The sequence below is a fragment of the Erythranthe guttata genome, chromosome 4, assembly GCF_056151865.1.
Source record: "Erythranthe guttata isolate IM_541 chromosome 4, IM_541, whole genome shotgun sequence".
NCBI lineage: Eukaryota > Viridiplantae > Streptophyta > Magnoliopsida > Lamiales > Phrymaceae > Erythranthe > Erythranthe guttata.
Genome location: NC_142536.1, coordinates 18437111 through 18452372, shown reverse-complemented (window position 1 = coordinate 18452372; position 15262 = coordinate 18437111). Strand labels below are relative to the sequence as shown.

At 33.1% G+C, this 15262-nt stretch overlaps 3 protein-coding genes across 3 annotated transcripts; all 3 read right to left on the bottom strand.

The window, feature by feature from the left end:
* Positions 1-440: 440 nt before the first annotated feature.
* On the bottom strand, positions 441-2748 carry LOC105949072 (protein NRT1/ PTR FAMILY 2.7). Its single transcript, XM_012972340.2, has 4 exons — positions 2464-2748; positions 2142-2359; positions 1435-1979; positions 441-1344 (listed from the first exon to the last, which is right to left on the bottom strand). Exons 1-4 carry the CDS (start codon positions 2519-2521, stop codon positions 504-506), a joined length of 1662 nt encoding a protein of 553 aa, XP_012827794.2. The 5' UTR covers positions 2522-2748; the 3' UTR covers positions 441-503.
* A 1016-nt stretch (positions 2749-3764) lies between these two features.
* On the bottom strand, positions 3765-6247 carry MPK3 (mitogen-activated protein kinase 3). The gene is made up of 6 exons (XM_012972342.2): positions 5725-6247; positions 5507-5636; positions 5250-5387; positions 4751-5083; positions 4477-4660; positions 3765-4280 (listed from the first exon to the last, which is right to left on the bottom strand). The coding sequence occupies exons 1-6, from the start codon at positions 5889-5891 to the stop codon at positions 4111-4113; spliced, it is 1122 nt and encodes a 373-aa protein (XP_012827796.2). The 5' UTR covers positions 5892-6247; the 3' UTR covers positions 3765-4110.
* Positions 6248-7506: 1259 nt separating this feature from the next.
* LOC105949203 (L-ascorbate peroxidase 1, cytosolic) lies at positions 7507-10533 on the bottom strand. The gene is made up of 10 exons (XM_012972496.2): positions 10403-10533; positions 10120-10250; positions 9324-9498; positions 9165-9230; positions 8620-8668; positions 8403-8488; positions 8230-8309; positions 7990-8092; positions 7753-7811; positions 7507-7670 (listed from the first exon to the last, which is right to left on the bottom strand). The coding sequence occupies exons 2-10, from the start codon at positions 10236-10238 to the stop codon at positions 7655-7657; spliced, it is 753 nt and encodes a 250-aa protein (XP_012827950.2). The 5' UTR covers positions 10239-10250; positions 10403-10533; the 3' UTR covers positions 7507-7654.
* Between the last annotated feature and the right edge of the window lie 4729 nt (positions 10534-15262).

Below are 15262 nucleotides of genomic sequence, written 5' to 3'. Positions count from 1 at the left end.
GAGACAGCGTCATCTTACAACTTCTGTTATATTCTGACATATTTTGGGGGATGTCTGTAAAATTTTCGTTCTTTTTCAGAAGCAGATTGGGATTTAAGATGGTTATATGCGGATTTGAAGGTCTGCTCAAACTTGATCGCTTTTCACAGGTATGTGGCCTCAACTGATTGATTGTTTCCTCACTTTCTAGCTTCATATTTTTCTTAAAGTAGGTGCTAAATATAGAAGAGACAGATACAAGAAAATGTGTCCACTCTGAATTATGGAAGCACAATTTACTGAATGCTAGTTAGATAATAGTAAACTGGTTCTTGTTTTCTATGTAACAAGTGTTAGTGTTAAAGATAAGAGTTTCACGTAGAGTTCACTTAGTTGCTTGCCATATATTTGTCCTCCTTAAGCCAGATTTGTTAAATGGAATTATGATGGTAGAGAAAAACTAACGGAATACACTTTGAGTTGTGCAGGTTCTTTATTACTGTCCTTGATACGTCCTTACATCATCAACTTTTATTACAATCATGTTCCGGTTCCTCAACGTTTTGATACTTGTACAACGTGGCACATGCTATATAGTAAACGAAATTCAGTCCTCCTACTATGCAGCACAGCCAGTACACATTATCTAGCCTCCCATTGTTTATATTGTCTGGAAGCCACCCTGTCACCCTCCTAACCAGATCAATAAGTGCATTGCTAATATAAAACGCAATCCCAATAAACATGGCAACTGCTGCAGTTGAGGTGCTCTTCATCGATTCCGGAAATTCTTGGTAATAAAGTGCAACTTGTCCCGGAAAATGGAACGCTTCTCCAAGACCAGCAATCGCCAGCTGTGGGACCAACCAGAAAGCAGAAATCGGGACAACTACATTTGTTTGATTTTGGAGATTCCTAGAGTGCGCTATATTTAGCCTCTTCAGCTCCACCACCGCTGATACTGCCATACTAATTATAGTAAGTGCATGTCCGATTCCGATTCTTTGAAGAAGTGTGAGTGGCCTTTTGGTGAGTTTTTCCCAAAGTGGAAATAAGAGGCGGTCTATGATGAAAATGGAGACTGAAGTTGAGATTAATATGAAAACGGGCATGGAACCCGCGGGGATTCTGAAGTGGGACCCACCATGGAGGCGGCGGTCCATGGTAAGGGCCTGGATTATAGCCAAGCTTAATTGGATGGCTAGTGGGGTGCACAGGAATACACCGGTAGACCATAGTGGAAAGATTTTAACAAGGCTTTTGAGATCATCCACTTGTTGCACTGTAGATAGTTTCCATTGTTTTGCAATGGAGCCACCTGGCGTAGTGTCTCCTTCGGTTATCAAAGCTGCACGATTCAAGAACCTGTAAAAAATCGCGGTAAGAGTTTTCATAGAGATTTTTTTTTTATGAGATCCTAGTTCATAGTTTGCACAAGAAGTAGAAAAAGCTGACCTGAAGAAAGGTGTAGGAATCTTAGCTGCTGTTTTGTGGGAACGGTCTTCGTGCAAACCATGGTAATAATCTTCACTTTTGTCTGAAAGAACCATTCTTCTTTTATTGATAGCTCCAACAATAACTTGAGCTAAGCTCTTAAACGGGCTCCCTTGTGTCTTAACAATGCGATAGAACCGGCTTCCAGACAAGAAAACGACCAGACCAAACACATTAGCCATAGCACATAGGCTGAAGCCCCATGCCCAACTTACATTGTCCTGGACATACACTATTGCTGTGGAGCTTATAACTGTGGCTGAGTACATTGTGAAAATATACCAGTTGAAGAATATTCCTTGATGCTTTGAGCTGTCGAATTGATCCGCTCCCATTGGTGCAATTGTGAAACGTGCGCCTGCAGTTCCTAGAGATGCCAATGCTAAACCGAGATATAAGATTGCGAATTGAAGATGTGATGGATATTTGCATTCACTCGATCCGTTTTCGCATATTGGGGGTCTCAAGTGTTTGATTGCTGCTGTTAAAACTAGAAGCAATGTTCCCTACACTAGCGAAAAACGGTTAGTCTTTTTTCCGTTTCTTTTTTATATCTAATTTAATAATAGTTTGAATTTTTGTTGCATGGCCAAAGAATGTAGAATAGCTATAGATATATTATTTCATCTAATCAGATACATATATTGTAGGAGAAGAATGAAAAGTACCAGGAGAGAGATGAGAGACGAAAACCAGATGACGGAGAAGCATCCGACAAAGGAGTCAGCGATGATTGCTCCGACTATAGGAAACAAGGTAATGCTTCCGTTTACAAAATTATATATCTTAGCAGCATTTATGCTCTTAATGTTGAACTCTTCAATCAAATATACTATCAAGTTTGCCACCCATCCTCCTGCTGCTAGTGTTAGGCAACCCATTGTCCCTGTGTGTGTGTTTTAATTTTCACAAAAATGTCCATAGTTAGCACAATGTGATCATGTTAATACTTATTGAAATATGGAAAAAATGTTGGTTGAAGAAATAAACCTATGATAAACGGAAAGGTAGTCCATCCTCCCCGCCTTGTTCGAGCTGCTTCATCCATGGAGTCTCTCTTTCTCTCCCTCTCTCTCACACACACACACACTACAGTCACTGACACTGAACTTCAACCTGTTTATGCTATGAAGAGACTGATGTTGAGAATTTCTTTAAGTCCAAAATAAATGTTGCTGGTGTACCAATTCTTATAAATAATTATTTCATAGCACAGCAAACCATTCTTTGGAAAATTGCATTGCCAGCCAGCAAAAGTCAGCATTCTTTCTCCTTAAAATAATACTTGTTGTTGGATTATTTGAGAAAAAATGGACCATGTTGGCTTTGTCTGTTTAGGAGATGAGAATAACTTTACAGACATGTCACTACCTCCCAAGATGATCTAAATCCTTTAGTATTATGTCTAGCTGACTATTGTCACATACTTATAATATGTCATGATTATTGGTTGAGTGCTATTTTTTGAGCTGATGTACACAAGAGTTGATTTTGCTTGATCTTTTGTTGAAACAATAATGAAATGATCTTTTCCTTCACTAATTTAAAGGTAAATTACGAAGAACTCCCTGAACTTAGGCTAAATTACGAAAAACTCCCTCACCTATCCGTAATTACCAAACCTCCCCCGATCTTTGTTTTCGTCTTACACCAACCTCCTTATGGTGTGATTTTTCACGAAATCTTTTTTATTCCAGTGAATATTTCGCCAAAATTGCTAATTCTACCTCGTGACATTTCTTTATGCTACTTTTTGAAGACAAAAATTAACCTCAAACGCGTAATGGTAATACTAAAAAGTTGTGAATGTGTTATTTAAGAAGAATAAAGATTTCGTGTAGAGGCCCCCCTAAGGTTAGTTTTTGTCTTTAAAAAGTAGTATAATGTCACGTCTGGGGTGAAATCGGCATTTTTTCGGGAATAATCCCACGACTCCAAAAGATTCCGTGAAAAACCACACCATAAGAGGGTCGATGTAAGATAGAGACAAACTTCAGGGGGGTTTTGGTAATTACGAATAGGTGAGGGTGTTTTTTTGTAATTTAGCCTAAGTTTGGGTTTTTTTTCGTAATTTACCCCTAATTTAATGATGGAAGAAGCAATAATTGAGAAGATTGATAATTGATTGATATGTATCACCAATAAATGCGTGTGGTGTGGTTGACTAAAATTAAAGTTTTGACTTTTCTATTCAAATTTAATTTACGAAAATGTCCAGATAAGATTCAGATTTTTCCAAAAAGAGTTATATTTATAAATTATAATATTCTTATATATTTATATAATTTGGGTTTTAGCATTACTTAGAAACATAAATTTGAATCTTGAATGTCTGAATTACATACAATCTGCACATAACATAATTTAATGTGCAAAAAAAAAAAAAAAAAAAAAGAACAAAATCTCAAGCCCTCAATATACAGGAGAGGATACACCTTGAAGATTTTAAGACAATTTGCCAGGTGCATAACCTAGCACAAACCGAAAAAATACGAGTGACTAGTTAGAGCAGAATTTGAAGCCCTTCATCTATATATAAAGACGCTTCTGATTCGACCCCCGTGAGTCGAATTTACCTAATCGTTTATAACTCTTTATTGCATATTTTCTTAGTAGTATATATGCGTCTATTTGGCGTCACGCGTAGGATGGATTAAGTTCCAAGGCCTCCTTGTATATCATGTCTTTCATCTGCTCTTCTGTCAGCATTTGATGCTCCAAATCGAAAGAGAAGGGCTCTAAGCATGCCGGTTCGTCTGCTGCATCGTGTAGCCTTGCTAGGTATGGATGCTCCAAAGCTGCTTCGACTGCAATAAGACATTAAATAATTTTTTTTAAGACACCAATGCAAGAAATTGGAACCTTAATTCTTACAATCATTTCATGATATATATATGTAAGGTAAAATGTAGTTAAAATTCGTTTTAACATTTTTTAGTTCTTTGTTTTCTAAAACAGGTACACAAGTAAAAATAAACATTAAGTAAAATAAATAAAAATTACCCGTAATTCTCTTAGAAGGGTTCGTGGTGAGCATCTTATCGACGAGATCCATAGCCAGAGGATTCACATGTGGGAAAACCTTAGCCAAATTCTGACGAGGATGCTGTGGTAGTTGCCTTATGTACCTTCTCGCATCCTCGTTTCTCGTGAAATCCAGGTCAGAATCTGTTGGTGTTCCTAGAAGCTACAAAAAAGGAAGAAAATATATTCAGTACTGATGATCCAAACCAGGTAAATCAAGAATTCAATTTTTTTTTAATTTGAATATTGTTACCTCGATCAACAAGTGCATTTGATGGACGTGATCTTTCCCAGCGAAAAGAGGCTTTCGATTCATGAGCTCCATGAAAATACAGCCAACGGACCATACATCGATGGCGGCAGTATATTCCGACGAATTCAACAACAATTCAGGTGCTCTGTACCATCTCGTGACAACATATTCTGTCATGACGTCGTTTTCCGTGCTCATTCGGGCGAGACCAAAGTCGCATATTTTGAGGTCACAATTAGCATTAAGCAATAGATTGCTCGGCTTCAAATCTCGGTGTATCACACCGGCTGAGTGTATGTATTTCAGTCCTCTAAGTAGCTGATACAAGAAGTACTGCAAATATACAGGTAAAGTAAATTTTTGTTAGTGTTGGCGCCGTTATTGATAATATAATCCTTGATTAGAGTGATAACATAATCCTTAATTAGAGTGATAACATAATCCTTGATTAGAGTGATAATATAATCCTTGATTAGAGTGATAATATAATAATGTTTACCTGACAGTGTTCTTCGGATAATCCTTGATTAGACCGGATTATTTGGTGAAGATCAGTGTCCATTAATTCAATGGCAATGTATACATCTGTGAATTCTCTTCTTAGAGGAGGAGGAATTACATCTCTTAAAGCAATCACCTGTGTCAATATTCAAATATTGCGAAATTTTTAGTAACTTGGATAATTTCCGATTTTTCGATTATTTTTTATTTGGATCGGAATCGGAATTGTAGGTATAACGGATAAAAAATACGAACATTTTCGTGATCCAGGTGGCGAAGAAGCTTGATCTCTCTGAGTGTCCTCTTCGCATCCATATAGTTATCGAAAGCATTCGCTATCTTTTTAATCGCCACCATCTCGTTGGTCTCCGAGTTCAAAACCGAGCTTCAGTACACCAAACATTAAAAAATAAATTAATTACATTATTAATTAACTAATTAATAATTCAATTCAATTTGTATTTCTTAATTACCAGACGATGCCGTAAGCGCCACGGCCGATAGGCATGATCGGAGGGCGGTACTTGTTTGTGATCTCGAACATGTTTCCGAAGATGTTGTACTGTATGTACTGACCGCCGTGCGTCGCCGCCGCCGGAAAATCTGGGTACTGACCGCCGGAAGCTCCCATATCTGCCATTTGTTGTTTCTCCTTCTTCTGTAAGTACAATTTGTTACTACAGCCTTGGATTTAATGACGCACGTGTGGAATATCTATATCCGTGACTTGCATATATATATGTATATGTATATATATAGATTGTGTTGATGATATTGAAATTGAATATGTATGTGTATATATATAATTCGCAAATGGAAAAAAAACAGTTTCTAGGATGAGAGATGCTGGGAAAGAAGAAGGTAGGGAGGAAGAAAGCGCGTGGGGGGTGGGGGTGGGGGTGGATAATTGAGCCGCCTTTGATCTAACGGCTGGTTTTGGTCTTCTATTGAATCCTATGAATTGCTATTTTATTTTATTTTATTTTGTTTTGTTTTATAATTTGGAAAGTGATTATCTTCTTCTTGTCAACGATTTTGGTCCACTTGTGGTGAGCTTTAGGGAGTAGTAGTGATTATTTTAATAAGTTGCTTGAGTGATTATTGAAGTTTGTGTGTTTATTTAATTTAATAAAGTTTTTTAATTAGTTAAAGTGACAAAAATAAAAATAGGTGAGGTTGCACGTTTTTTATAAGTTTAAGTAAAGGAAATAACATGGAAGATTCGTGGAAGAATTATAAGTGGGAAAGGAACTGTGAAAAATGTACTGAATATTGATTTCTTTTTGGAAATCTGAGGTTGTGTGTGAAATAAATAAATAATTTCTCCGCATTTTGCTTTTTTTCCACGTCAATTTAACGCTGAGTACCAGTGTCCATATTTTCATTTTCCATTATCTTTATTACTCTACTTGTTATTTTTTTGCGCTTGGTATTTTTGTAAATTTAGTTGAGCGTGTCAAGTTTGACCAAAAGTCCAACTCAGCACAGACGACTTGGCTGTGACTTGTGACTTTGTGAGGCATGCTTCAATTATTACTTTTTATATTTTTCAGATGTTTGTGCTTAATATTTTAGAATTTCTTTCTTTTTTTTGTTGGTAAAATTATCCTTAGTCAGCAACTAATATGTACAACCTTACATTCGTAAGGTACAAGCCTTAATCTGTCAAGGTTTGACTTGTAACCTAATCATGACTCCTCATCCAAATATTGAACCCTAAATTGACCAACTTTTTAAATTGAACCCTAAACTGAGTAGTCAAGGTTGTTTCTAATCCAAAAAAATACACGCGTTCAGTGTATTAAAAAATAAAGTTAGTTCTAAAATTATTGAAGTATCACAATTCACAAATCATTTATAAATTCTTAATAATGAACAATATTGCATTAGCTTGGATCCCATTGAAGATGACCATGATTTTTAAGCACAAGTTTGAAAAGTATTATGAGAATTATACACTTCTGGAAGTGTAATATACGTTATTTTAACATGGTCATTTTAGTTTCGCCCCAAACCCGAATCCAAACCCGTATCTAAACCCGTATTACCATCCTACTGACTCCATCGCATTTGACCCAATCAATAATCATGGTTTGAATTTTGACTCGCTCACAAGTCAATGTTATCGATTAGGTTATCATAGGAAAATTATATATGATATGATGCCAAAGCTGGTGACTTCAGATTGAGCCTACAGTTAATCAATCTACAATATTAATTTGGAGAGAGAGAGAGAGAGTCTAGAGAGAGAGATATAGATCCGTCAAATCTTCTGCTAATTATTATTCAAGAAGGACCAATTCACCATATGCCACTGACAATATCGAAATTCGAAAAAAAAGACTATCAAAAAGAAAAACATGAACGAACGATCCACCGGGGCATCCATCACTACTCTGTAGCTTAGGCATCTGCAAATCTGCAAATCAAACGTACAATGTTAACAGAAATGCCAACACCAAAAGGCTTTGGACAATAACTAAAGCCGTTCTATTAATTACCCCAACTCGGACAGCTTCATGTGAGCCACAGTGTAATCGGCAAAGAAAGCATCCTCATCCTAAATCAAAACAATCCATAAGCAAACATACAAATATATATATATATATATATATATAGAGAGAGAGATATATATATATATATATATATATATATATATATATATATATATATATATATATATATATATATATATATATATATATATATATATAGAGATATGTTTTTGTCGCACACACCGCAGCGTATTTCTCAACGAGGGGGCGGAAGACAGGATCGGAGAGAAGTGCCTTGTCTGACGGCAACATCAAAAGACCTTCTTTATCTCCACCTAAAAGCACCCTGTTAACAGATCCAAGAGAAAAACAAATTACAAGACTCGAGCAGCAGAAATTGCAAGAACATAACATACATTAATTTCGTATATACCAACTCAAAATCCACGAGTGTAACTGTATAAGAGGGTGTATATGTCTTACGTAAAGTAAGAATTATCGAAGATGAGAGGATTAGGAGTCCATGGTCCGTCAAATCCCGAACGTTCCTTGTGGCATCTTCCCTGTTATAAAAATAAAAATAAAAAGTTATGTAGTTACAGTGTAAGAATTATTAATAGTGTGGAGAAAATCGTAAAATAATAGCAAATACAAACCAGAGTGTGGCCACCAGAGAGTGCTACAATATCCTGATCACTCAGACCCATTTGTTTCCCGAAAACATCCCTCAAGTGGTCACATCCTGCATAACAGAAAAAAATATGATCAAATTAAAGAGACATAAGATAAGAATAAAGTAATATTGTTAACATAAGATAATAATTTCCTTCTAATACAAACAAGATTTCCTAATTGGGGAATGACTAAACTGACCCTTGGTAGCATCAGGCAAGCGGCCTTCGATAGGGGGCTCCTCCTTGTCCTGAGATTTCAATAGAATGATAAAGCCCTTGCGTAAATACAATATGCTTCGTATTGAAATGGAAAAAATTCTAATAGTTTTCACAAGATAGGTCTACGTCTACCGTAGATGAGAAGAACGAGAAAACAGAAAAGCCATCAGTTACTACTACGACCAATTTTAAACATGCGTTACATATGATGCATGAAATAAAAAAGATGAAATAAAACGATGGTTACATTTATATACTCGAAGAAAAAACCTCCATTTGGACAGAACACTCAAAATCACTACCGATACACAAACGATCCCTTAGATGTCAAATCAGATCCTTCTCTCACATCATACATGAAAAAGGAACAACATAACACAAAGTAGTGACACTCAATTGATGATCAACACCACCACAGTTTCACAGTACAAGAAAACATAGATGTCGAAGCATGCTGGTAATAAACAATATATTTAATAATTAAAAAAATAAGTTCAGGAAGGAAAATAAGGAATATTCACCAACCTGCCTCCCAGGGTGAAATGGAACTTCAGGCCCTCCAGTTATTTCAACAGCAACAACACCAGCCAACTGTGACGAACAAAATGACACCAAAAAAATTTCAACTCCATGCAAACATGAAATATATTCTTGAACGAAATAAAAATAAATAAATAAAACTACCTGATAGAAATCGGCATAAGAAAGGATGGGGAACTGTTCCTTGATGGGCTCCAAAAGGTTAATAGCAATGTGGATACCATTGTTAGCACCGTGTCCCTGCTCAGCTTTGAATCTCATCGTCCCAAATGGACCTCCGGTTTTGCTGCCTTGGTCAAATGTACCAGCAGAGTGCCACCTACAAAAAAACGAGGCACCGCATTGAGATGAGATGATAAAAAAAAAACCATATTACCTAGGCATAATAGATCTCAAATCTCGGTCAAATCTTTTTTATATCATGCTTTCGTTGGTAGATTACGTCGGATGTTGTATTTTTCAAATGTTAAATAGAAAGAAAACGTATATGTTCATAATAGTTTTAAGATTCTAAAATAGACGATGAAATAATTTTATTCAAGTGATATTTTAAAATTACTCGTGCATCATCCGAAGAACGTGTGTCCTCACTCCACAGATCAGAACCACTAGAAAATTATCCGCAATCATCGGCACTAGACTCAAGCCATAAATCGGATCATTCATATAAGCCATATATACTCAAGTCAAATTAATTATGCTTCTCTAAATATCATATGCATCAATTTAATAGATGTAAGAAGGATAGAACACAAATACATTCGCAATAATATAAAATAAAATAACATAACGACGATGATCATAATTTAATGTGCTCCACAGATCAAATCACTATACCATTATCATACGCAAATCATTCAATATCAATCAACATCCATAAATCCACAAAATTCAAACGTAAAATAAAAATAAATAAATTACGGAGGCGCAAAAAACTCACGCAAGGCGGAGCATGAGAGGAGCGCAGTTCTTCTCAGCGATAAACCCTCTGAGCTTTTTCTTACATTTATCAACAGCCTTCAGGTACTCTTCACTCACAGCTGGGTAATTCTTCACCATCTTCACCTCTTTCTACAATCAGATTCATCAAACAAAAAAAGAATCAAATCAAATAAAAATCGTAACAAATCGCTTGCATTCTTACACATATTAAAATGCGATCGCAAAAAGCAAAAATGAAAAACCGATAATTAGATCGAGCGTGTGTAGAGTGTGAATCGCACCTGAAAAAAAATGGAGAGATCGAAAAATGCAGAGATAAAACTGTATGGAACTGTATTTTGCGAGTGTGTAGAGAGCAGAGCACAAGCAGAGTGAGGTGAATAGGTGAAATGTGGCGTTTCATATATATAGGGAAAGAGTGAGGAGATGGAGAGAGAAAGTTTTATTGGAGATTAATGTGAAGCCGTTGGATCAGAACAATCGTGAGGCTGGCATTTTGTTTAGAGAATCGACGGCTACGATTGGATATTTTGCTTTTGACTATTTTTATTGGTACAGAAATCTGGTGAATATTTTGTCAGTTTTATAAGGTGGCGGAAATTAAAAAATTTGGATGGCTTAGTAGGGGTACAATTGGAAATAAATTTCTATTTCTGCCGATTTCAATTAGATAATTTCTGAATTTTTTTTTTGAATTAAGATAATTTCTGATTTTCGAATAATGTAAATGTTTCCCATTTCGAAATCTAAATATTCCTGATTTTTTTTTTTCTCTAAAAAGTTAAGTGAATCGATTCGGAGGCATATCTGGGCCGAACTTCTCGTACTCATAATTATTGGGCCGAGGTCTAATGAGTGATGGAAATTAAAGTCCATTAAGAAAAATCGGCTCAGTGAAGGATAGCACCAAGAGGAGCCGGACTTGTGATAAGAAAATTGTTGAACATGCAGTTCGCGCATATTAAAGCCAATTAACACGTAACAAGTTGCGTAAAAAGGTGAATAAGGGTTGGTAGGTGACGAGCTTGAAGATAGCCGTTGGAGAGGAAGATCCTATCGTAATTTCCATAAATAAATAAAATGTTAATTAGGGTTGATAATTGATCAATCAAGAAAAAATTCTGGTGAATAGAGATCTAAAATTATGAAATAATCATGTATAATTTTCTATACAAAACGAATATGAAGAGCCCTATTAGGTTTACGATTGAACATCTATAAAACACTTTTACACTTTGTCTCCCTTAAAATTTCTCGGTCACTTATTCATCGCCAACTAAATCTAGGCACCCGACGATCGAGTGAGTTGAGTTCAAAGGGAAGTCTCGAGGGTGCAAATTATGATCCATCAATATATATATATATATATATATATATATATATATATATATATATATATATATATATATATATATATATATATATAATCCTGACCCGATTATAATTTATAATAAAAACTAGTAACTCACCCGTGCGATGCACGGGGATCAATTCTAAGTACAAATTTTTAATGACTAAAATACGTCGATGAGATAAATCAAACACCTTTATGAATGAAAAGAGGATGTTAATGCGATGCATGAGGGTAATATAAAAAATAAAAATATGTTTTAGATAAAATAATCGAACCAAAACTTTGAATAGTTGATATATAATAGTGTATAATCTATTTTTTTTAAACAATATCAATTTCATTTGATTTAAGTACCGAGATAAACAAAATAAATGATAAAGAAAATATAAAATATGAAAAACTGTGATATGAAAATCAGATGCATTATCTGACCCAAATGGTACAACTATCCCGTCCCATACTCTCGATCCTTAATAGGAAACTTAATTATCAAAGTAGTGTTTTACAACACATGCATTGACATCGCCTATAACTCATATAATACCTTGCGAGTAACATGCACATTTTTCATTGTTCAAATGCAATAAATGATACACATTACTGAAACACAAATCACCTAAAAGTGTAAGAAATAAATACAATTTATACTAAAGTACATCGATTTAAAAAAAAAAAAACTTCAATGGAGTCGACAATAAAATTAGCATAAACTGCAAATAAACTTAACAGGACAAAATGACTATACATTTAAATAATACAAACAACAAATGCGTATTTGAATCACAATATACAATTTTTATGATGTACATTCATATTCCCTGAAAAACTTCCTCGTAAACAACATTGCATGTAATATTAGTCGCTTATTCCAGCTTGATAACAAAAAAAATACTAATACTAATATTGATAGTTACATCGATACTAATATTGATACTACTACTGATACTAATAATGATACTAACATTTAATCATGCTGATACAAAAACTGATACCTATACTCATACTAACACTGATACTGATACTGATACTGATGTTTACTAATATTGATACTCATACTAACATTAATATTAATATTGATATGCACACTCATATTAATACTCATACTGATATTGATACTAATACAAATATTGATAATAATAATGATACTAATATTGCTACTGAAACTAATACTGATAATCATACATATACTCGTACTAATACTAATATTGATACTCATACTCATACTCATATTGATATTTATACTTATACTTATACTTATACTGATGTTAATATTGATACTGCTACTGATACTATTAATGATACTAATACTGATAATCATGCTCATACTTATAATGATATTCATATTGATACTCATACTAATACTGATATTAATATTAATAATGATGCTAATACTGACACCAATATTGATAATGATAATATATTAATAACATTAAATATATGGGGCACACTAATGTCATATATGATTTGAACAAAAAATGATCACATTGTAAAAAAAAGATGAATGTCATTTCACATTAACAGAGTTTTAGGATCCTGTTTAATTTGACATTTAGAATTCTTATAATCACATTAATATTATATAGTTGAAAATAAATCGATGAATAAATTAATTATATGGACATTATCAAATCAATAATAATTCATTAATAAATTATTACGAATAATAGAATTTCGTATCACTTTTAGTTTTGAATTTTGAAATTCCAACAATCAAATGAACATATTATCCCCTTAAATAATGGGTGGATAATAATTAATTATATAAAAATCGTTAAATAATACTATTTACCAATAATATAATTCCATATCCTTTTGATTTTAAAATTTAAAATTCTAATAATGACACTAATATAATTATGGCCGAAAAGGAAGGGTGAATAAAAAGAACTGGAATGCTAAATCCCACACTAATTTTACCAAATCGTGCACATAACTGAAAATATTTCTCTCCCTAAAATCTTCTCGTCTCCTTCCCCACCCTTTTTTTTTTTGTGCTAATTTTGTCACAAAGTCACACTAAAAACGTCCCTAGCATTTCAAGTTCGAATTTGAGAAAAATCTTCACGTGTTCACACTAAAATAAAGTTGGAATTTTAGGAAAAAAAAATGAATCGATATGAATTTGAATAATTAAAAAGGCATAATGAAATTGAATAAATATTAAATAAAATTGAAATTTTTTTTTATGATTATTCACGTGAAAAATTAACGAATTTTGAGTGATTTGGATAAAATCATCGTGGAGAGAAGTTGGAGAGAATATGAGTAGAGAGATTTTTTTAATTTATGTGTGGGATTTAGTAAATTTTAGTGTGAGATTTAGCACGCTCCAAAAAGTAATTATGTAGAAATTATTAAACAAAAAATCATTACCAAAGCAATGGACCAATCACTACCAATAATAGAATTTTCTATCCCTTTAGATTTTGGAATAATCTAAGAAACTAAAAAAAATATAGTAGAAAACATTATTGATTTAGTTTGATGGGAGTAATTTGAATGGAGACTATTAGGAGTAATTAAAATTAGTGCATAAAGCTATCCAAAATTTTAGTAATTAATTTCATATATAAAAATGAATTGCATAAAATTAGGGAATATATATTCAACTAATAAAAATTTACAGCGATTCCAAAAGTTGAAAAATACATACTAAAAATATTTTATTTGATGTTTTAATGTTATATTTAAATTAAGCTTGAAAGGGGGTCTAATTTTATAAATTATCGGATCCTACAACTATAAACCCCATTCCAATAAAAAAATATTAAAATGTAAAAGTAACGTAATTGAGGAATATCAATGGTGTATGAACCGACTCTTTCAATGAGATATAGAAGCAACAAATTGCTTTAGAAATATATTTATCCGTAGATTTGAAAAATTAAAATTATAAAAACACTCAAGGGTATGAATGAAATATATGTGTCTATATTGTAACACTAATGTTAGTAAAAACAAAAATTCGCAAGAACCAAAGATGATAAAATAATCGAATCCATTGAATAAATTTAGATCAAAAAAGATAAGCGATGTTGATATATTATTAAAAAAAAAATAACAATTTTAATAAATATACCTCAGCCTTAATACATATGTCCAATTTGCCATTACCTGATCAATGAATAGAAATATACGTGTAAGTGTAACAAAATTAGGGTAAAGATAAAACTATTCCATTGACTAATGGCAGAGATAAATAACTGAAAGAACAAATAACACCCAAATGAAAGACATGCTTACAAACAAATTTATTTAAAAAAACTAGTATAAATAATTTAAGACGAGGCGTTGTTATGGAAAATAACATAAAAGCAACTCCAATGCCGAATATCAAAATTGAATTATTAAACATTCATTTGATATTTGAGATAATATTTTGATATTGATTAAAATTCTTCTACTCCAACCATGATTATTAAATTAACTATTAATTGGAAGTTTATGGGTTATTTTATTTGTAATTGTCACATGTCAATTTATGATTGGATGTTTAAATGGTTACATTTTTTATAACTCAATTTTCCGCAAGTAAATTTACATCTCAAGAGTTGAATTATCAAAATATAACCCTAATTTAATAACCCCATTAAGTTAAAAATTTGAATACCATATTTGATAAAACTATTTGAGTTGCTCTAATAAAAAAAAAGTATTAAAATGAAAGTTACATCAGTAACCAAAAAGTTGAAACTCTCAAATTAAATTCAAAATGTTAATTTCGGAATTTTGAAATGTGATTGGTAACTTTTGATTGTTGATTTGTATATATGGAAATTGATATTAT